This window comes from Nycticebus coucang, chromosome 3, assembly GCF_027406575.1.
Source record: "Nycticebus coucang isolate mNycCou1 chromosome 3, mNycCou1.pri, whole genome shotgun sequence".
NCBI lineage: Eukaryota > Metazoa > Chordata > Mammalia > Primates > Lorisidae > Nycticebus > Nycticebus coucang.
This window is the reverse complement of record NC_069782.1, coordinates 150,366,062-150,388,384: the sequence shown is the minus strand read 5'-3', so window position 1 is coordinate 150,388,384 and position 22,323 is coordinate 150,366,062. Positions and strand designations below refer to the sequence as shown.

General features: G+C 38.2%; 1 protein-coding gene across 9 annotated transcripts in view; it reads left to right on the top strand.

The window, feature by feature from the left end:
* Nucleotides 1-22,323, top strand: part of ATE1 (arginyltransferase 1) — a 231,414-nt gene that overhangs the window by 25,930 nt on the left and 183,161 nt on the right. For 4 of the 9 annotated variants that reach the window (XM_053583987.1, XM_053583988.1, XM_053583986.1 and 1 more), the window contains 3 exons: nt 5,023-5,243; nt 6,983-7,111; nt 8,271-8,399. In XM_053583987.1, coding sequence (XP_053439962.1) covers nt 5,023-5,243; nt 6,983-7,111; nt 8,271-8,399 — 479 coding nt within the window. The remainder of the gene's footprint in view (nt 1-5,022; nt 5,244-6,982; nt 7,112-8,270; nt 8,400-22,323) is intronic. The other 5 variants (XM_053583993.1, XM_053583991.1, XM_053583992.1 and 2 more) reach the window with 3 other exon arrangements.

Below are 22,323 nucleotides of genomic sequence, written 5' to 3'. Positions count from 1 at the left end.
TATTAGCAATTTCCTTCATTGTTTCCATCATTTCTTTCATTGTTTTCAACATGTGTATTCTAAATTCCCTTTCTGTCATTCCTAACATTTCTGTATGGGTGGAATCCTCTGCAGTAGCTACCTCATGGTCCCTTGGTGGGGTTGTTCTAGACTGGTTCTTCATGTTGCCTGGAGTTTTCTGCTGATTCTTCCTCATGAGTGATTTCTTTTATCTGTTTCCTTGCCCTAATTTTCCTTTCACTTCCTCTTGCTCTTTAAGTTCTTGTGCAGTTGTGGGCGGGTTTAGATGGATTGAACACACGCGACCATTTGCCGGTTTTCCACTGTTTTAGTCCTCCTCTTGGGGTCCAGAAGTCTCTCGCTGACTCCCTGTATCTTCATAGGAGTGATGATAGGCAGTTCCCACCAGCCAGAGATGCCTGGAGTCCTATCTCCCCAGACTCACGGTACCCAGATGCAAGGAAGCTGTTACTCGGCTGCCATCTTGCTCCGCCTCTATTGTTTTTATTTTTTATTATGACAATTACTTATAGTTTATCAAATTTAAAAAATGTTTGTGAAGGAGTATTTCAAACAGGGAAATGTAGGTTGAATAGTATAATGAGGTTCCGTGTACTCTACCCTCATCTGAAACAGTATTGGCTAATGTTAGCCACTCTTGAGTCATTTATTCCTGTATTTAGTTCTACTTTCCAGTATTATATTGAATGAAATTCCAGATATTATGCTACCCTTTATTTATCATTTCTAAAAGATAAGAACTTAAAAAAAAGTATTCACTATACCATTATTATACCAAAATAAAATTCCTTACTGCCATTGAATGCTTAGTGTTCAAATTCTAATTTTTAAACATTTGTGTTAGGATCCAGATAGTATTCACATATTGCAATTGGTTATTACATTTTTAAAAGTCTCTTTGGACAGGCTTCCCTTTCATTGTTCCTCCTGTTTGACTTGCAGTTTCCTTGTTGAAGAAACTGGGTTGTTTGTCTCACTCTGTAGCAGACTGGTTATATCTGCAATGCAGTTTAACCTGTTGCTCTGCTTGGCTGTAAATTGATAGTTGGAACTAGAGCCTTGATCAGATTCTGGGCTAATTTTTCTTTTGTTTCTTGGAAAAGTCTTCATCAAATTTAGGTTTTACTTTTTTGAGGATGGATAAGGTTACTTCACAGGTGGCTGTGTGGTCTTTCAGGAGGCATGTCATGTTTGGGTCCTTCTCTTTTCATTATTGCTAATAGTTATGGATGCTTGATGTACCAGTTCATCCATTCATTAGATGTTCTAATGCTGTCATTCATTCTTTATTGAATGAATGGAATGGAATGGAATGAATGAATGGAATGGAACTGGCTGGAATGCTTCGTTAAAGACAAGCTTCTCTGGTGGTGCCTGTGGCTCAATGGGTAGGGTGCCCACCCCATATACCGAGGGTGGCGGGTTCGAACCTGGCCCTGGCCAAACTGTAACAAAAAAATAGCCGGGTGTTGCGGCAGGTGCCTGTAGTCCCAGCTACTCGGGAGGCTGAGGCAAGAGAATCGCCTAAGCCCAGGAGTTGGAGGTTGCTGTGAACTGTGACACCATGGCACTCTACCCAGGGTGATAAAGTGAGACTCTGGCTCTAAACAAAAAAAAAGAAAGGAAAAAAGAAAATCTTCTCCTTATCTGTTTTCTATAAAAACTCATAAAAAAGGCAGGATAAATTCTCGATTCTTTCTTTTTGTTTACCATTTTTCAAAATCTACTAGCGGCCAATTAGATTCTTTTTGCTGTATAGCAAAATCAAGGTTTTAAACATATATCTTGTGTTTGCTTCTGAGTCCTTTTAACATAATCCTGGCGGTCTTTGACAGCTTCCTTGCTATCTTGTATGACATCATCTTCATGGATCACCTTGTACAGACATTTCTTTAAGCAACGCTGGTTCCTTTTAGTGGGAAGTGGTATTCAGAGATCTCAAACTAGTCCTGGTGTGCACATTATTACCACTGTCTTGATCTTTGTTATCTACTCCTTTTCAGTGAATAGTTTTATCGAGTCATAAGTTCATATTGATACTTCCAATTCAAATTCAGGACTGCAGCATTTTTGTCTTTTTCCTTTTTTTTTTTCTTTTGGTTTTGCATTTATGTTCTTTTTTTTTTACCCTGAGAAACTTGATTCTCGAGGACATTGGGGACCATAATAGTATCACATAGTTATACATTTGCTTTATCATTACACAATAGTTTTAGAATGACAGTAATCTTACCTGTAGTAGTATAATTACTGAAACTTAAAAAATTTTTACAGTTTTTTTTTTAGGCTATTTCTCACTGAGAATCCCAGACTATTTAAAAATCTTTTTCTCTGGACCCTGTATTTCTGTTCTATTTTAGCAATATTACAAGGGATATTCCTTTTTAATTTGAAATTATATGCAGGACTACAAAATTCTATTCAAATCTCTTGGGACTAATTTAAAATCCTTGAGTTGCTTTGAACCTCTGTGGATGTGTGCTTGGTGTGGTGTATTGATGTTCTACTGATTGCTTCCATTTTGTTGAAGGTGTTTTTTTGATCTTGGGAGATCTGTATCCTCTGTATATGCTGAAATCCTAATTTGTTGTCCATTGTAGTCGGTAATGTGGTAGTGTGTAGAGAAAAATGACTTTCACTGGATTGCTTAGCCCAGTGAACTAGTTAGTGTAAAGATGACATAATCCTTTATAAAAATACAGAAAATTTGTGTTTTTCACTTCATTCTGCATATTTTTAAAATTTATTCTTGAAGGGCGGTACCTGTGGCTCAAGGAGTAGGGCGTCGGCCCCATATACTGGAGGGGGTGGGTTCAAACCTGGCCCTGGCCAAAAAAAAAAAACCTGCAAAAAAAAAAAATTTTTATTCTTTGAAAAGGTTAGCAGGGCATGCAATTTTCAGTAACTATAAAAAGGTAGGGTTTTCTTTTTCTTATTATTTATGGAATGCTAATATAGGCAAAATATTTAGGTGGTGGCAACACAAATAATAGCTAATAATAATAGGTAACCCTAATTGAATATAGATACTTTTTTAGAAGTTACATGGGCATTAATTCATTTTATCCTCATGAGAACTCTATAGGTAGGACAGTTTTTTGTCTTTCTTATACAGGCAAGAAACTGGCCAAGTGTCATCCAGCCAAGTGCTAGCGCTCCTGTGGTCTCAGGCAGACTATCTCAGAGTACCTGCTCTTAACTGTTGTACCTCTCAGCACAAATTTGAGAAAAGACATTATCCCTGGCCTAAGAAACTTAATTCTATAAGGCAGTAGAGTAATGAATCAGTCTTTTGTTACCTGGTTATTAGACTTAAAATCTTTTTCTTAATAGGTGAACTTTAGGCTGAGTGCTGGCCTGGGCCAGCTTAACAACAACAAAAAAATAGATAAACTTTATTTTTAGTTAGAAAACTTGCTGGAAAACTTGAACTTGTGATAAGATCTTAACTATTTGTGAACTCTGTTTTCTCCTCAGCTTTGTTTCTTTTGATTAGCTCTTTGCCTCCAGCAAATCCTTTAACCACTCTAGGTCTTTATTTTCTTCCCTCAAAAAGCTGAATTTGCTAATCCTAAACTTTCCTGTTGCTGACTTTTATATGATTTGTGAATTCTGTGTTTTGAGATCTTAGAATATATACTTATTTCTTTATTTAGTTAATAGCTTTTTTTAAGTGACTAGAGTAATGTAAATGTTAGAAAAAAAGGAAAATCCTTTCTCTGTGTGGAAATTAAGGTAGAATGACTGCCATTAACAGTGTCATTTCTTTTCAAGCATTTTTCTAAACATTTTTAATGTATAATACTTGTATAACTAGAATTTCTAAAAAAACATTTTATAGTGAAAAATCTAAAATCTTAAAGCATTAAAGAGGTTGTATATTTTGTTGCTTAGCTATTTTAAAAATTGTGTACTATTCTATAATTGGGCATTTAGATTATTTTGAGGTTTTGTTTGTATTCATCATTATTTGCCTTTATCTCTTACAATTTTCTCAGGATAGATTCTTTGAAGAATACTTACTAGATTAAAGACTACTTACAAAAATGTAAACTTTACAATAGTTAGAGATTTTATACTTTAAAGGATTGTCAGTTTGATATTTGATCTTATAACTAGAACAAAATTCTGATTAACTGAAAATGAACTAATGAGACTCAAATGAACTAATGAGACCTCAAATATTTGGAGAGAAATACAGATACTTTCAATAACAAGTTATTTTTTTTGTTTGTTTTTTTAGTTTTAAATACCGGTGAGATTTTGCTCTGGGATCAGTATTCATTTACATCTAGTCCCTAAGTTTTTATCTGTGTCACCAGTGCTTTCAGAGAAATGTCCCCCAGAAATGTTGGCCAGAGATAGCAGTATTTTGAAGCAGAAGATATTTGATTTTGTTCTTGCCACTTTTAAAGACAGAGAAATGGATGAATGTTTTTTAAAAAAAACAAAACAATTTTCTGGCTCAGCGCTGGTAGCACAGTGGTTATGGCGCCGGCCACATACATGGAAAACTGGTGGGTTCAAAGCTGGCTCTGGCCAGCTAAATAACAATGATGACAACTGCAACAAAAAATAGTTGAGTGTTGTGGCAGGCACCTGTAGTCTGAGCTACTTGGAAGGCTGGGGCAAGAGAATTGCTTAGGCCCAGTAATTTGAGGTTGCTGTGAGCTACGATGCCACGACACTCTACCGAGCGCAACATAGTAAGACTCTGTCTCAAAACCCCCCCCCCCCAAAAACAATTTTCCATAGTAAGAGCTGCCTTGACAAGTTTCTTTGATTTTACTTTCTTTGATGACTCCTGTTTGTAAGGTAGAATTTTAAGATGAACTTAAGAGTTTTATACGAGGATCTTCTGAAACATCTATGCCAAAGCTAGCCTAACTATTGGTACTCTTTGGACTTAATCTGTAGTACTTTTGAGACTTTTGAAAAAACATCATTTTAACATCGCTAGAGTCCAATGTGGTTGTTCTAATATTTTGAAATTCATTTTAGGCAAAGGGGCAGATTTGAGTAAACCTCCATGTCGAAAAGCAAAGGAAATCCGGAAGGAAAGGAAAAGGTTAAAACTCATGCAGCAAAACCCAGCTGGAGAACTCCAGACTCAAAGTCAGACACCATCTTTGTTTCCATCAAAGGCTAAATCCAACCAGCCCAAATCACTTGAAGATTTAATTTTTGAGTCTTTACCAGAGGATGCATCGCATAAGCTAGAGGTACTTAGGAGGCTTTTTGTTTTTGTAATTTGTTTTGGTTTTTGGTTTTTTATGAGTACCTTGTTTATATTTTGTTAATTAAATAATGGGAAATTAAAGAGAATTGGAATGGAGTAGATTAGCATTTGTTTTGCTAAGTTAACTGCCGTTTGAGAGAAATCTTTTTTTTTTTTACTTTTTAGGAGTTTTTGAAAATACTTCAGGCAGTTGCTTGAAGTATATTCAGGGAGCCAACCACACTATAGTTGTTTAAACAATTTATATTTTAGCATTTATTTTATGCAGGGTGCTTGGGATTTTTGTATCTCTTGATTGAAATTTAGTAGTTAAAGTGGAAAAGAAAAATACTCTAAAATTTGATTTTTGGCAGCTTGGGTTTGGATAGCAAAAGAGAATAGGTCATTCTATTTTGTCCATTATAATATTCTGATCTTGATCAAGGCAGCAAACAATGTCATATATGTAAGCCAGTAGGTACAATTTAGTACCATTACTGTTAAAATCCCCTCTCATTAATGCTCAAACCAATTTAGGCATAATATGAATAATTGTAGTGCCAAATGCTTTCCTTTTTCCAAAGTAATTTACATTTTTAGATCAAATGTAGATTTCTCAGTATCAGTTTCTCATATATAAAAGAATTTTCTAAAACATTTGCCACAGTGATTTTTATCATATTCTCATACATGATTAGTAACTGGTCAGCCTTTTATTTTGTAACTTATTGTCACCCAAGATATCATTCATCACTAAAGAACTGATACTAAAATTATTATCAGACATAAATTTTAGCTTTTATAACTCATTAGCTACCCTGATTTTGCTACTGACTTTTATCCTTCAAAAACTGTGAAGAGATTTGTACATACTACTTGAAATACTTTATGAAGTCTTTTGATCATAAATAATGTATTCAGGGAGCCAAGCATACCTCACATAATAGTTCTGTGGTAGTAAATTTTACTTTTTTACTGTAATGATGTCCAGGATGTATAGAGAGATTTGTTATCCACTAGGTGTCGCTCTTTCTTAACTTCTCGTGGCACCCGTGGAGTTTTCACTGATGCCTTCCTGTGTTGCATTGGCTTTTCTGTTTCACTGTTCTGTGTCGCTAGCACATTTTAACTGGTTAGTAAATAATGAATGTTCAGATTAATGTTAGCCATTACTGCCTGCACTTACTCTTTTGAACTCATCCTCATTCTAGATACAAGTAAATGAAGGCACAGAGAGGTTACTTTTGACCAGGGTGGGGACTTTAGAAGAGTTGAGCTAGGGAGATCTGAGGTTGCTGTGAGATGTGATGCAACAGCACCCTAGTGAGGGTTGTCTTTTATACTTGTAAAGTTGTAAGTTTAGAATTAGCAATGATAAATGAAAGAGTGCAAAATGCATTTTCATATTTTTAGTCCTTCTGACTGACTGATGGATGGTAAGTTGTATAAAACTAAAGAGTATTTGTGTCATGGATGCCCGTTTGTGATAGAGGCAGGCTTGCATAATTCAGTCATGAAATGAGGCTTTGAAGGTGGAAGGGATCTTCTGCTTTCTTAATGAAAGTTTTTAATTTATTTACTAACTGGTTGATTTTTAATGTTAAAATATTATTATATATTTATGCTTTATAATGTTTGTGTTGAAACTTCTGTTTTGGGGGTGGGAGTCACTGGTAATGCATATTCCATGGAATGAATAAATGAATGAATTAATGAACATTGTTTTTTTAACTCCTTCTGAAGGTGAGGCTGGTGAGATCATCTCCACCAAGTTCTCAGTTCAAAGCCACATTTCAAGAGTCTTACCAGGTCTATAAACGTTACCAGCTGGTTATTCACAAGGACCCACCTGATAAACCAACTGTGAGCCAGGTCAGCAGGCCAAGTGTAATTTTTCTGTGCAAACACAACTTTCCCTTCCATTTGATATCATGGTATGAAATCTTGGTTTATTTGTGGTACATTTTATTTATATTCGCTTTGCAACATATTTACTGATAGGACTGTGAATTAATGGACATTCTAAAAGTGCACGTTTTACCTAGTGCCATGTAATGTATACAGTAATGTATAATTTCGGAGCGGAAAGTAACACACAAAATTATCTTTTTTTTTTTTTTAGAGAGAGAGTCTCACTTTATCACCCTTGGTAGAGAGTGCCATGACATCACAGCTCACAGCAACCTCCAACTCCTGGGTTTAGGCAATTCTCTTGTCTCAGCCTCCCCAGTAGCTGGAACTACAGGCACCTGCCACAACACCTGGCTATTTTTCTTTGTTGCAGTTTGGCTGGGGCTGGGTTTGAACCCACCACTGATGTATGTGGGGCCGGCACCCTGCTCACTGAGCCACAGGTGCTGCCCCCAAAATTATCTTTTTAATTAGTCAATATCTTTAGATACATTTAGTAAATTTAAATTAGATGCATTTAATAAATAGAGCTCCAAATTTAAATATAAAATAAAAAACTTTTTATGGTAGGTATATGTGGTATTTTGGCCAACAGTTAATATGCTTTATTCGTATTTAAAAGTCATATGTAGAAAGAGTTGATAACAGCTAAATTATTCTTTGTTGATGTACTACTATGCACACCTGAGTGGGACTAGAACAGTAAGATAGTAGAATGTTTTAATGGATGTCTTCTTATACTTACAGTTTATAAATCAAATGACCCAAGAAAAATCTGGAAGGGGAAAGATCTTAAAACATCTTATATAGGTAGAGGTGGCAAAAGTAGTGGCCATGAGGGAATGCAGAGAACTACAAGGGTAGCTAGATAAACAAACAAAACAAAAGCAAATTGTCCTGGCTTTAATGAGTTAAGGTTTTTATACGTTTTAGTACAAAGTTAGCACTTCAGGCTCTGTGCTAGTCATCCCATTCCAGGGTTTCTTGTTTTCATTATAAATTCCAGTGTTGAGCTTTGGAAGTGGATTTGCGGAGATCTTACTCTAGCCTCACCTTCAGAAGCATATCATTAGTTAGAGATGTTTCAATAGCATTTGCTTGTATTTTCCTTGCTCTGAAGGTGAGGTTAGTACCTGTCTCCTTTGAGGACCCAGAGTTCAAGTCGTCCTTCAGCCAGTCCTTTTCTTTATATGTCAAGTATCAAATGGCCATACACCAGGATCCACCTGATGAATGTGGGAAGACCGAGGTACTGTTCACTGTGTTTTTTCTGTGTTGATGAGGTTGTCTATGAAGGAGTGCAATATGTAATCTTCTCCTGCCATTTTCTTATCTGTGAAGTAGATGATGATCTTTTCTGTGTGTATTATTGAAGTTTTTTGAAAACATAGTCATACATGTGAGTATTTTAAATCTTTAGCAAAGAAAGATTGCAAATTCAGATTACGATCTTACTCGGTGTCCTCTCCCGGAACCTGATTGTAGTGCGTTTATATGTTTAGTCATCTGGTGTAAGTCAGCAGACATTTACTGAGTGTCCATTGTGTGCCAGACTGTGTGCCACAGAAAAGGGGTAGAGGCTCTGTCTTTAAGAAAGTGCTAGTCAAATGGGAAAGACCACGATCAGCAGAAATATCTTAAGAAATGAGTGGAAAAGAAATACGTGTAACTAACCTAAAAAACATCATAGCTTAGTCTGCCTTAATCTTGCTCAAAATACTATGTTAGTATATAGTTGGGCAAAATCATCTCATACAAAGCCTATTTTATAATAAAGTGTTGATTGGTTCATGTAATTTATTGAATGCTATACTGAAAGTGAAAACAGAAGACTTGTACCATTGTAAAGTTGAACAAGCGTAAGATGAACTTTTCTAAGTTGGAGACTGTATTTTGAGATTATCATATAGAGCATCATTTAACAAGCATTTGTTGAGGACCTATCTTTCCTAGGCTGAGGGTATTGAAATGAATGAGATGACGTAGTTGTCACAGTGGGACAGTGTGTGTTTCATATGCCAAATACGCAGTTTCGATTTTTTGTGTGACTGCTTTTATTTTTTTAATGACACAAAATGTGTAAGCTTAAAAGGAGAGGATTAATAAGGAAGGAGTTAATGCCACACATTCCCTGACAGAGAACTGACTTCCCAGGTCTCCCAGAGGGTTTGCAGACCAGCAGTATTGGCCTCATCTGGCATGTAGAGTCTCAGGCCTACTGAGACTAAGTTTTAGATGCATCTGACTCCAAATGATTCATACGCACATTTCAGTTTGAGAAGCTCTGTCCTAGGGTTCCCCACTGGGACTTAAGCTGTTGATGATAGCATTTTCAGATAGTCAAGATTCTGCCAGGGCCAAGGAGAGCCCTTTGATATTCTCAGGATGTCATATCCCTTTCTGAACTTTCTTTCTGCTCTGGAGATTTTGGCTTTGTACCTGTCTGCTTAGCAGGTGTGTCTAGGCAGGCTGGAAAAACCCCTTGACATAGTCCAGGGTGTTTACTGAGAGAGTGTTCCCCACAGGCTTTAGGCCTCTGTGGAGCAGATTTAGTGCAGCATTAAAGGCATTTGTAGTCTGGTTGGGGCGATAGGTAGGATTAGTAGGCAAAGTCAGCTTAGTGTGGGACTCAAGGTTTGAGAGGTGATACCTGAGCCACGTCTGAAGTGAAGAGTATGTTTTTGTCAGGCCAAAAATGGAGAAGAGCATTTTGGGGAACAGCACTAACATGTGCAAAGGCCATTTTGAGGAACTTTTACTTAGTCTTAGTGACCAGAGTATAGGGTACATGTTAACGGGTAGTGAGAGATGAGACTTTTGGAGATTTGGATAGGAGCCAAAATTTTTTTTTTCTGTTCTTTTTCTTTCTTTCTTTCTTTTTGAGACAGTCTCACTATGTCGCCCTTGGTAGAGTCCCCTGGCGTCACAGTGCAAAGCAACCTCAAACTCTTGGGCTTAAGCGATTCTCTTGCCTCAGTCTCCCAACTAGCTGGGACTACAGATGCCCACCACAACTCCCGGCTATTTTTTGGTTGTAGTTGTCGTTGTTGTTTGGCAAGCCCAGACAGGGTTTGAACCTGCCAGCTTTAGTGTATGTGGCAGGAATCAGATTAAAAAAAAACAAAAAAAACTATTTTGGGCTGGATGTGGTGGCACACGCAACCATAATCCTAGCACTCTGGGATGCTGAGGTGAGAGGATCCCTTGAACTTACGAGTTTGAGACCAGCAAGACCTCACACACACCCCCTCCCCCCACCCCCTGGGTATCTGCAAAATTAGAAAAATTATCTGGGTGTGATGGTGGTGTCTGTAGTCCTAGCCACTTGAGCAACTGAGGCAGAAGGATTGCTGGAGCAGGAGTTTGAGGTTGTAGTGAGCTATGATGGCTCCACTGTACTCTAGCTTGGGTAACAAGTCCCACTGTCCCCCCCCCAAAAAAAGTTTTGGCTATATTGAAACTGCTACATATGTATTACTCCTCTTCAACAATTCTTAACAAGCTGCTATTCTTGTTTCATCTCTCTTGCCATGCTTTTTTGTTGTTAAATCATTATATTATTTTATACTCAGACATTGCATTATTTTATGTGTAAGCACTTCAGTCTGTGTCTTACTGAAAACGTGGGACAGTCAAATAAGTGCCTCCTACTGTAATCCAGCAGGCAGAGTGAAGCACTGACTATGGAGTGTTGCTGCTGAAGAAACCGGCTCTGGACCTGGACATGCTTTTCTAGATCTAACTGCCTGTTCACAGGGAGTAGGAAGAGTAAAGGCATAGGTGAAAGAGATACTCAGGCAATTCTGTAAGATAAATCATCGAGTTTCTTTAAATAAATTAACACTGTTTTCTTACAAAAGGAACTCTGTTCTAGGAACTTTGTCTCTAGATTAAAAGTTGTAAACTTTAAGAATTCTGAATACTTCTTTCCATCAAGGTTGTTAGTTTGCAATCCCACCAGCAGTGTAGACTTGTTCCCTTCTTTCCACATCCATGCCAGCATTTGCAGATTTGGGACTTTGTGATATGGGCTAAGCGTACTGGAGTTAGGTGGTATCTCAGAGTGGTTTTCATTTGCATTTCTCTGATGATTAAAGACAATGAAATAGGTGATGAACTATAAAGTCAGCCTTCCATTTGATCCCGCAATTCTATTACTAGGTATCTACCTGGAACAGTGGTTCTCAACCTGTGGGTTGCGAACCTTTTTTTTTTTTTTTTAATTAAATCATAGCTGTGTACATTAATGTGATCATGGGGCACCATACACTGGTTTTATAGACCGTTTGACACATTTTCATCACACTGGTTAACACAGCCTTCCTGGCATTTTCTTAGTTATTGTGTTAGGACATTTACATTCTACATTTACAAACTTTCACATATACCCTTGTAAGATGCACCGCGAGTGTAATCCCACCAATCACACTCCCTCCACCCCCCTCCCTTTCCTCCTTCCCCCTATTTTTAGGTTATAACTGGGTTATAGCTTTCATGTGAAAGCCATAAATTAGTTTCATAGCAGGGCTGAGTACGTTGGATACTTTTTCTTCCAATCTTGAGATACTTTACTAAGAAGAATATGTTCCAGCTCCATCCATGTAAACATGAAAGAGGTAAACTCTCCATCTTTCTTTAAGGCTGCATAATATTCCATGGTGTACATATACCACAATTTATTAATCCATTCGTGGGTCGATGGACACTTGGGCTTCTTCCATGACTTAGCAATTATGAATTGGGCTGCAATAAACATTCTGGTACAAATATCTTTGTTATGATGTGATTTTTGGTCTTCTGGGTATATGCCTAGTAGAGGAATTATAGGATTGAATGGCAGGTCTATTTTTAGATCTGTTAAGTATCACGACCCTTCTTTAACAATGAAAATACATTGGGACATTAGGAAGGTAGAGAACCACTGAAGAAAAACTATTTTACTACAAAGGCATTTGTACCAGAATGTTTATTGCCCCTCAATTCACAATTGCCAAGTCGTGAGAGCAACCTAAATGCCCATTAACCCATGAATGGATTAACAAACTGGCACATGTATACCATGGAGTACTGTTCAGCCCTAGTAAAGATGGAGACTTTACATCTTTTATGTTTGCCTGGATGGAGTTGAAACACATTGTTCTTAGTAAAGTTTCTCAAGAATGGAAAAAAAAAAATCTAATACACTCAATTCTAATATGAAACCAGTATATAAACAATTACACATGTACATAAATGGTAAAATGCAAATAGAGTCTACCAAGGGGGAGAGGCGTGGAGGGGAGGGGAGGACAGAGGGTACTTGGTGGGATCCCCCTTCGTGCACATGTGAGGTGGTTGGGCATACCTGGTGGGTGAAGGGGTCTACCATAACTTGACCTTTACCTTGAAAGTGAGAACAATGTAACCTAAAATTTGTACCTTCATTAATTTGAAATAAAAAAATCAAACACAAATGCATATTTTCTATCTCTATGAAAAAAATGTTCTAAACTTTAAAAAAATATATAACAATATATCTCACACCCAGAGAGATGCTCAGAATATGTTCAATTTTTCTATTTGCCTCAAGAATGTCTTTTTTTATACTTTGTTTGTTTTGAGTCAGTATCCATATAGAGTCTATATTCATTACATTTCATTGGTAGTCTTTTAAATATCTATTAATTTAGAACAAATTTCCCTCTTTTTAAAATTGCATTTTTTAAAATAACTGGTCATTTATCCCAGAATTCGTTTTGTTTCCTTGTGTTGATTGTTTTTGAAAATGTAAGCAAATACACCAAGTCTGTGTATTTGTGTGTGTGATCTCTGTCTGTGAAGGGTCTGTGTATGTGCACGTGTATTTCTGTATATGCACATTTATGCTGCATACTGTTATACAGACACACTTCCCACACACATTTCCCCCTTTCTCATATAAGGCAAGGGAAGTATGTCAGACGTGATTTTCTGTACATATTTATATCTTGACAGTCATTCCGTAGCAGTATGTCTTTGCAGCTCCATTGGGCTCTTCATAGAAGTACCATAGTTATTTAAATCAGACCTTTATTGGTAGCCATTTGGCTATTTTTAGTCTTGCTATTGCATAGTGTTGTAGCAAGTATCCTTAGGCATAGAACTTTTTATTTTTGTCAGTGTGTCTTTGTTACAGGTTTCGAGATTGCTGGGTCAAAGGTATTGAATTCCTCTCTAGAGGGATCCTCTCTGTGGAGGTTGTACCATTTTTATTACAGCCGTCTGCGAGATGATGATTCGTCCGTGGCTTCAGGCATAGATTATTGTGTAGGAATTTTGAATTATTGCCATATAGATGGGAATGAAATTTCTGTGTGTTTTCATTTTCTTTTTCTCATAAGTAAAGCTGAGCATATTTTTGTTTAAAGTTCATTTGCATTTTTCCTTATATGAACCATTTGATTATATTTTTGTTTTTCTGAGGGATAATTGTTCCTTTTATTTTTGGACATTTCATGTCATGTCTAGTTGCCATTCTTTTCTGGTTTATTATCTTTTTACTTCGTTTATTTGCCATGCAGTTGATTTTTTTTGTTTGTTTTTTGTTTTAGAGACAGAGTGTCACTTTGTCACCCTTGGTAGAGTGCTGTGGCATCACAGCTCACAGCAACCTCCAGCTCTTGGGCTTAGGCGATTCTCTTGCCTCAGCCTCCCGAGTAGCTGGGACTACAGGTGCCGCCACAACGCCCAGCTATTTTTTGTTGCAGTTTGGTCGAGGATAGGTTCGGACCCACCACCCTTGGTTATGGGGCCAGCGCCCTACCCACTGAGCCACAGGCGTCACCCTGTTTTTGGACTTTAACTTTATAGTCAGTAGAAACCAAAGTTGAACTGATTGTTTAAGAGATGATTTTCTGCTATCAAGTCTTAATACATTCCTTAATAAACTAAATTCCACTATTTAAAATCTTTAAATAATCCTCTATTATGTTAAGGTTACATCATAAAGACATGTTATATTTATTGCTTAAAAAGTAATCTATGGGATGATATTTTTGAGATGGGGGAGTTTCCCAAAATCCTATTGTCCATTTATTTTAGTATCCTTTGATGATCCTCTCCTGAATCAGTTATTATGGAGAGAGGAGAAAGGTAGCAAAATGGTGATTTGTCTAATTGCATTATTCTTTCTACATTTATGTTTGAGACTAATGTAGTTTTCTTCTTCTAGACTTGGAATCAAACTTCTCTCTAAACAGTCCTATCCTAGTTCCTTTTAGTGGAGAATGATATTTATATGCCTGCATCAGGGTGGTAGGTATGCTCATTACTACTGTGATGTAGTGCATAACACTGACTGACTTTTTTTTTTTTTTTTTTTTGAGACAGTCTCAAGCTGTTGCCCTGGGTAGAGTGCTATGGTGTCATAGCTCACAGCAACCTCAAACTCTTGGGCTTAAGTGATTCTCTTGCCTCAGCCACCCAAGTACCTGGGACTACAGGCACCTGCCACAATGCCTGGCTATTTTTTTGTTGCAGCTGTCGTTGTTTTAGCAGTCCCAGGCCAGGTCCGCCAGCCTCGCTGTATGTGGTTGGTGCCCTATACACTGAGCTATGGGCACTGCCCAGTCTTTTTGAAACTCAGTGTCCCACATTTTTGTCTGAATTTTTCCTTGCAAAGTCTAAAAGAGGAATCCAACCTTTTAACTTTCTGCTGCATATTGGAAGAAGTGTTGTCTTGGGCCTCACATTAAATATGCAAATACTAATGAAAGCTGATGAGCAAAAAAAGATCCAGGCATACTTTTTGTGATATCTGACATCACAGATAAGCAAAACAGTCCTCAAATAATCTGCATGTGCCCATGGGTCACAAGTTGAACCCCAGCACTCACTCTATAACTTACTCCTTTTTGCTCAGATTTACCATAGATTGAAAATTGAGTCTACATCTTGAAAATTACATGTAAATCTTGATTAGATTCAGGTTAGACTGTTTTAGTAACTATGCTTCATAGGTTATATTGTGTACCATGTTGTATCCTGTTAGAAGATGTTGGAGAAGCATGATAGCTCAAGGTAGCTGAAATAATTGAGAAGCGTGAGTAAAGTTTTAGCAGGGAAAATAAAGTTTTTTAACAACTGGCCTAGCAAGCTGGCTATGTCCTGTGACTGCAGGCCCTGTGGAAAGAGCAGTTTGGAGTTTTTGAGTTACCAGCTGCTTTTTGGAAGTCTCTGAGGGTCTAAATTAGCTCTGTTCTCAAAAGAATCCATCTGCAAGGTCTTGAAAACAACCTACTTGCAAGATTGTGATAACAACCTACCTGCAGGGTTTTAATCAGTCTCATTCCCATTAATACTCCAGGTCAGCCTGACCCAAACCAATCCAAAATAGCCTAACTGTATCCATTATCTTCCCAGCTCATATATAGCTAACTGTCTAACATTGACATAAAAAGATAGGTTATCCCAGTATTGACAATGTGAATTTTGATCACTATATTAAGTTGGTGACCATCAGATCCCTTCATTTTACGGATAACAGTTTTCCTATGTGATTAGCATGTAATCTGTGACAGAGGCACTTCAGCTCAGATAAATATCTATTCATGATCTTTGGATCATTTATTTCATTGGTTCTTGTGGAATAGTGATTCATTTAGCTTTATCTTTTTCCTTTTCACATTTATTAACACGTTCTTTTTTAAAAAGGCCGTGGAGGGGATTTTTTCTAATCAACTAGGGGTAAATTGTAGTTTCTCCTAAGAAGGCAGGGTAAATGTTGAATTCTTTTTTCTCAACTATAAATTTTAGAGTAAGGAGTTGGTGGCAAATTAGGACTCTTCCTGTTTTTATAACTACAACTACACGATTCATGGATTTTTGTGGATTTAAAAAATTGTGTAGTCTCAATCATCATTCTGTCTATTCATTTTGTAGAGACAAAGTCTCATTTTGTGTTTTGGCTGGCCTTGAACTTCTGGGCTCACCTGACTTTTTTTGATTATAAAATTATCCTGGATTTGTGGCCAGTGCAAAATCCTTCTAGATGTCCCCACTGTCCTCTTTTTTTCTTTCTTTCCCTCTCTTTCTCCCCCTCTCCCCTTTTCTCCCTCTCTCTCCTCTTTCCCCCTTTTCTCTATATCTCTTTCTCCTTTTTTCTCTCTCTCCCTCTTTCTCTCTACCCCTCCTCCCCTTTCCCCCTTCTCTCCCCTCTCTTTCTTCTTTGCCAGACTCCTCTGTCCTTTGATAAACCCTTTCTCATATCTTCATGCTTTATACCTATAAATGCTTTGTTGTTGTTGTTGTTATTATTTTTGAGGAAGGGTCTTACTGTGTTGCCCAGGCTGGACTCAACCTCCTGGGCTCAAATGATCCTCCAACCTCAGCTTCCCAAGTAGCTGGGACTGCAGGTGTGTGCCACTGCACCTTGCTTGTTGTTTTTGATTCCTTCATGTGATCTTGTGTGAATTAAAAATTTGTAATTGAGCTCAATGAATCCCCAACAATAAAAAAAAAAAAAGAAAAGAAAAAAAATTTGTAATTGACGTTATTTCATGATGCTGTGCTTTCCCAGGAAGCACTGTTTTTTTTTTTTTTTTAAATTAGCTCAGAGAACTTACTGTTAAAGAATGAAATATGAGGACACCACTTGTGTGGGATACTTGTTTTGGGGACAGTTATCTTATATTGAGGTGTACACAGTTAGACCATGAGGGTGGAAATGTCATGATGAGTCTATGGAAAGGGAAGCATCTGAATTACTGTCTCACTGCAGCCACCAGGGGGTGCTGGAGATCTAGAATACCTCGCTTTCATCCTGGCTCAGCTCTGCCTGGCCGGCTTGGGGAATAAGTTGTATGTTCATAGCCTGAGAAGTATGGATAAATGTTTTGCTTTTCTTCTTTTTAAAAATAATCTCTATTTTATAGATGATGGATAAATGTTTTTCTTTTGCCATTTGTTTTAAGTAATTTTCATTGAGGCATTGAAGTGATAACTACAAGTGATTTTTTTTCTTGTTAAAGGACTTAAATGTGTGTGTGGGTTTTTTTTGTTGTTGTTGTTGTTTTTTGTTTTTGGCCGGGGCCAGGTTTGAACCCACCACTTTCAGTATATGGGGCTGGTGCCCTACTCACTGAGCCACAGGTGCTGCTCAGGATTTAAATGTTTTTTGGAATTTAACCTAGAGATGTTTTCAGCTTTTCTTTTCTCTTCATAGTTTTACTTTTTGTATATGAACATTTTCTATAGAACATTTTTCAGTGTATCAAAGAATTGACATTCTTTGATTGTGAAGAGACACACATCACTTACAGGAATTTATAGTAAAGTTCTCGGAAACTGTGGCTTTGGGTGAAACTGACATCAGTGAATGAAATATTCAGTGTCAGCAGATTTTCCAGATTATTGAAACCTTTTTTAACATGGCAACCTTTCCAAAATGTATTATGTTCTCCCCGCCTTCTCAAACAGAATGCTGACTAGGCCTTGCCTGTTGATAATGGCTCTCACATTCCTGTAGGGATACTGTTCTCCTCTGGATATATTTCCATGTGCCATGTGCTGCTGCTTTTTTCTCTAAAGTTACTCCATTGTAACTTTTCATCCTTTCTCTTTCTTGATGTCAATTCTTATTGTACTTCTTTGTCTAGTATTCACATTTGCTTTTTTCCATTATAATTTGTAGTTTGTTTTTTTTTTTGAGACATAGTCTCAAGCTGTCGCCCTGGGTAGAGTGCTGTGGCGTCACAGCTCACAGCAACCTCAAACTCCGGGGCTTAAATGATTCTCTTGCCTCAGCCTCCCAAGTAGCTGGGACTACAGGTGCCTGCCTCAATGCCAGTCTATTTTTTGGTTGTAGTTGTCATTGTTGTTTGACAGGCCTGTTCTGGATTCAAACCTGCCAGCTCCAGTGTGTGTGGCTGGCGCCCTAGCTGTTGAACTATAGGCACTGAACCTAATTTGTAGTTTTTTAAATGATCTTGTTAAAATATTGTTGAGCATCTACTGTGTGCTAGGTGATATTCAAGAAGCATTTGGTATAGTTAGCAAATCAGTGAACAAATCAGGTAAAGATCAAGGCTGGGCATGGTGGCTCACAATTGTAATCCCAGCACTTTGGGAAGCTCAGGTGGATCACTTGAGGCCAGGAGTTAAGACCCTTTCTCTAAAAAAGCCAAAATTTATAAATTTAGCCAGGTGTGGTGGTATGCATTTGTAGTCCCAGCTCCTCAGAAGGCTGCAGCAGGTGATCACTTGAGCCTAAGAGTTAAGGCTGCTGATAGTGATCATGTAGCTGCACTCCTGCCTGGGTGAAGCCAGGGCCTGTTTCTTAAAGAAGAAAAAAAAGACAAAAATCCCTTGCTTCTGTGGGCCTACGTACTGGAGTAGGGACATGGTCACAGAGGGTCATTATATCATAGGCTGGCAAGGGATGTTAGGGGAAAAGTAGAGCAGGTATAAGGGAGGACTGGAAGTATGCGTTATTAGCTTGGAAACTAGATCAGCAAGTTTATTGTTAGTATAGGTACAGTCAAGAGGAAAATGGGAAAAGGAGCTCGAGGGATTCTTCTGTGGGTTGGGGAAATGAGCATTAGGAAATACCTTTTTGATTCTTTATTTTAACCTTTATTATTTTTACCTGGGGTTTTGTCTTTCATTTGAATGTCTGAAGTTCTGGAGTAGCTGGATAATTCATCTCTATTATTGTGTAACTTCATGTACATATAGTAATAACTATTATGGTTAATTCGTACATACTTTTGTTGTTTTATTTTCGTGGCTTGGACAATAGTCCACTTACATTGTTTTTTGAAAGTTGAGGAATGAGACAGTGAAATGGAATGTTAGGTGTTGAATGGGATGTTTGGCATGAAATGGATGTTGATTCCATTGACTAATCACTTGCCTGAGAATAAATGTGCCTCTTATTAAATTATTTGATTGAATGGTGTGAAGGTGATACCAGTACTACCGAATAGTGCTTGTGGCATTTATAGTTTCATACATTTTGGGTCAGAATATTGAAGACATGTGCAGGCTGAGTAGCATCAAGAGTCAATGTGTGAACTGTAATCAGATACTTCTGCCTCAGATCTCAGCTTCCCACTTATTACATGTGTGGCTTTGAGCAGGTTCCTGATTTCTTAGCTTTTTTCACATCAGATCCCTCATTTATAAACAGGGGGAATACTACAGCAGGATTTGTGGTGATTAAATAAGGTCATACTTGTAGAAGTGCTTGGCCAAATAATCACCGGCTAAACTTGAGTTACTAGGATATAGATGATGCTGTACTAACAGGAACAAATGGAAATACTAAGGTTAAGGACAAATGAGTGATACTTCTGGTTACCCAGTCAGTATTTGCAAATGAAGTTGTATTTTTCCTCCTTACTGTTTTTTCTATTTTAATTCAATATTTGTTTAAATTAAAAGGTCATATTTTAAATTTTAAAATTAAAATCAATCCTTTCAAAGGAAAAAAGTAACATTCAAACTCACTAAGTTTGGTTCATCAACATCTAATTTTAGTCTTTAAGAATTTTTTATACTGTTTCAGTTCATCCAGTTATCCCACATAAGACCTGTAGAAGGTATTATTTGGAGAAGGATTTATATGTGTGATTTTCTTTTTTTTTTTTTTTTTTTGTTTGTTTTGTTTTTAATAAGAGGGAGGCTCGCCATGCAAATGCTATCATAGCTGTGGCTTGGACTCAAGCCATCCCCCTGATCCTCCTGTCGTCAGCGTTTCAAGTAGCTAGGATTGCAGGCTACACCCCCCCCCCCCCCGTGGCTAATATGTATGTTTCTTAATTGTTTTACCTGGAGACAAAGGAACTATAGTTGTCTTTATATTTTTTTATCTAGTGGTAGAGCTTCTTGGAATAGACTTCTCCATCTGATAAATTAGCTTTATTGGGTTACTGTAATCCGTAACATACTTTACACTTGTTATATCAACTTATAAAAATACCATGCCAGAATATGAAGTAACACGCAGTATGTCCAGTAGAGTGCTTGGAGTGGAGTAGAAGCCCAGTGAACATTTCCTTGAGTGAATGAGCAGCTGAGTTGACTATTCTTAAGAAACAGCTGGAGAGAACTCAATTGTTGCCAATTTGAAAGCTAGTCAGAGACTCAGAGAGAAAATAGTGTTCTTGCACCTTGTGACATGAAGCAAAAAGGAAAATTCAAATGCTGTCATAAACTTTTGACAGTTGTCCTGCTATATAATAAGTAAAAGCTGCTTCCAATTTCCTGAGTGAGAGAGTTGAGCAGTTTACCTACAACTTAAGCACATTTTAGTGAGTGCAAAGCTCATATGATAGGAATAATCTTGCTGTGAGTGCCTTTTGTCCTTAGCTTTTGTATTTTAGGTCTGTTTTTTCCATTAAATCTGAGGAGCGTCAAGTTTTACGACCTTCTGGTAACTACTTGACAAGTGAACAATACTACCTATTGATGACTTGTCTAGACAAATGAAGTTTGTGTTGTTGCTGTGGTCAATTATTTTATATACCAGATAATTTGAGGTATTTGTATGACTAAAAGTAGTTGATTTTCATCTAGTCAATAGTTATAAAAGTAATATAAATGTGTGTGTGTATATATAATGTGATTATCCAGAGCAGAATCTGCTTTGAAGAATATGTAAACATAGGGGATATATTTGTGTAGGCCTGTAAATCCATACATAGGCTTTTATTTGATGGTTATTTAAGAAATAGATCAAAATTTTATGTTTGGAATGGCTCCCATATTTCTTTCTCCTGAGCTTTGGACAAACAGGATTCTTCGCTCACCCAATCATGTAAACATTTAATTCCTAGCATGTTCTAGTCACTGTGATAGATCCTGGGGATTCATAGATGAATAAGATATGAATTAGTATTTTAGCTAACATAAAATGAATTTTAAAATGCTTCTAAAGCTTTTTTTCATAGGTTTGTATTGGTGTTTAAAATCTTGAAAAGCTAATGTTAAAAGTTATTGAAAAGGGGGTGGAGACAAGATGGCTGACTGACGCCAGCTTTCTACAGATGCTTCCGTACAGAAGGAGCGTTAAAGGACAGAAATTTAGCAAGTAACCTCGTGGATTAGAGCTGCACCAAGAGAGAAGGTTGAAGAATGCACATCAACCCCCCTGAGACGAGCTGCGACCCCAAGGATACAAACAAAAGGTACAAAATCCGTCACCAAGTGGAAGGGAGTCCCCTCCCCCATGAGAACGGCTCGGAGTGCCCCACAAACAAACGAGCAGAGTTCAAAGGTCCTCCCACTACACTCCATGGGAGAGACCTTCTAAAAACTGGACCTACCTCCCCTACTAGGGTGCCACGGCGTTCTCCTGCCAGGCATAAAACTGTATATATTCTCTACCTGCAATTCTGAGCACCCAGCACTCCCCTCCACTCTCACTCTCCTGTGCCCCAGGAGTCCAGATTCTTGGGTGATTTCTCATGGGGGGTGGACAGGCCCTGGACTGCAGCTGGTCTAGTGCTGATTCTGCGGCACGGCAGTGAGGAGAGGATGGTCGGCTGAGAGGGAACCACGCCGGAGCGGCGGTGCCCCGAGGCGCAGAGCAGCAGCCGTTTTTGGCAACAATAGGGTTCACTTCCAGATATTCTGAAGTCACATCCCCTGTCTCTCTGGGCAACCAGAGGAAGCCAGGCTGCTTCTCAGGTGGCAATCGCCACGGAACAGATCTGGGACGGAAACACAGGCCCCGTGAGTAAAGGGTTTGCCTGAGGGTGGAGCGCAGGGACTAGAAAATGCCTGTGCAGTGCCGGCTGACTCCCAGCGTGGGGCTGACCCAGAGGAATCCTTTACTTGGCCCTCAGGGGACCATCAGCCTAGACAAAGGAGTGCAGGAGGCTAGAACTGACAGCTAACCAAGCTGCGAACAGACCTTTGCAGCAGCAAAGACAGGGCCTGAGGTGCTGGTTCCGTGAACTCAAAACAGCTTCTCTTCTGCAGGGGAATTTAGCCAGGACAGAAACAAATTCCACAAAGTTGTTCTATTCGGTCAGTAACATCAATCAGTGGCGGGGCTGGAACTGAGTTAACCCCCCCCAGCCTCCATCAAGTTCCTGAGGTTGTCAGGACTCACCTCCCCCTGCCGGATAGAGGCAGAGAGCAGCGGCCTGGCTGAGCAGATAAAAATTTCCTTGTGATTCAGGCAGGTGCAACCCCCTGGAGTATCTGCTCAT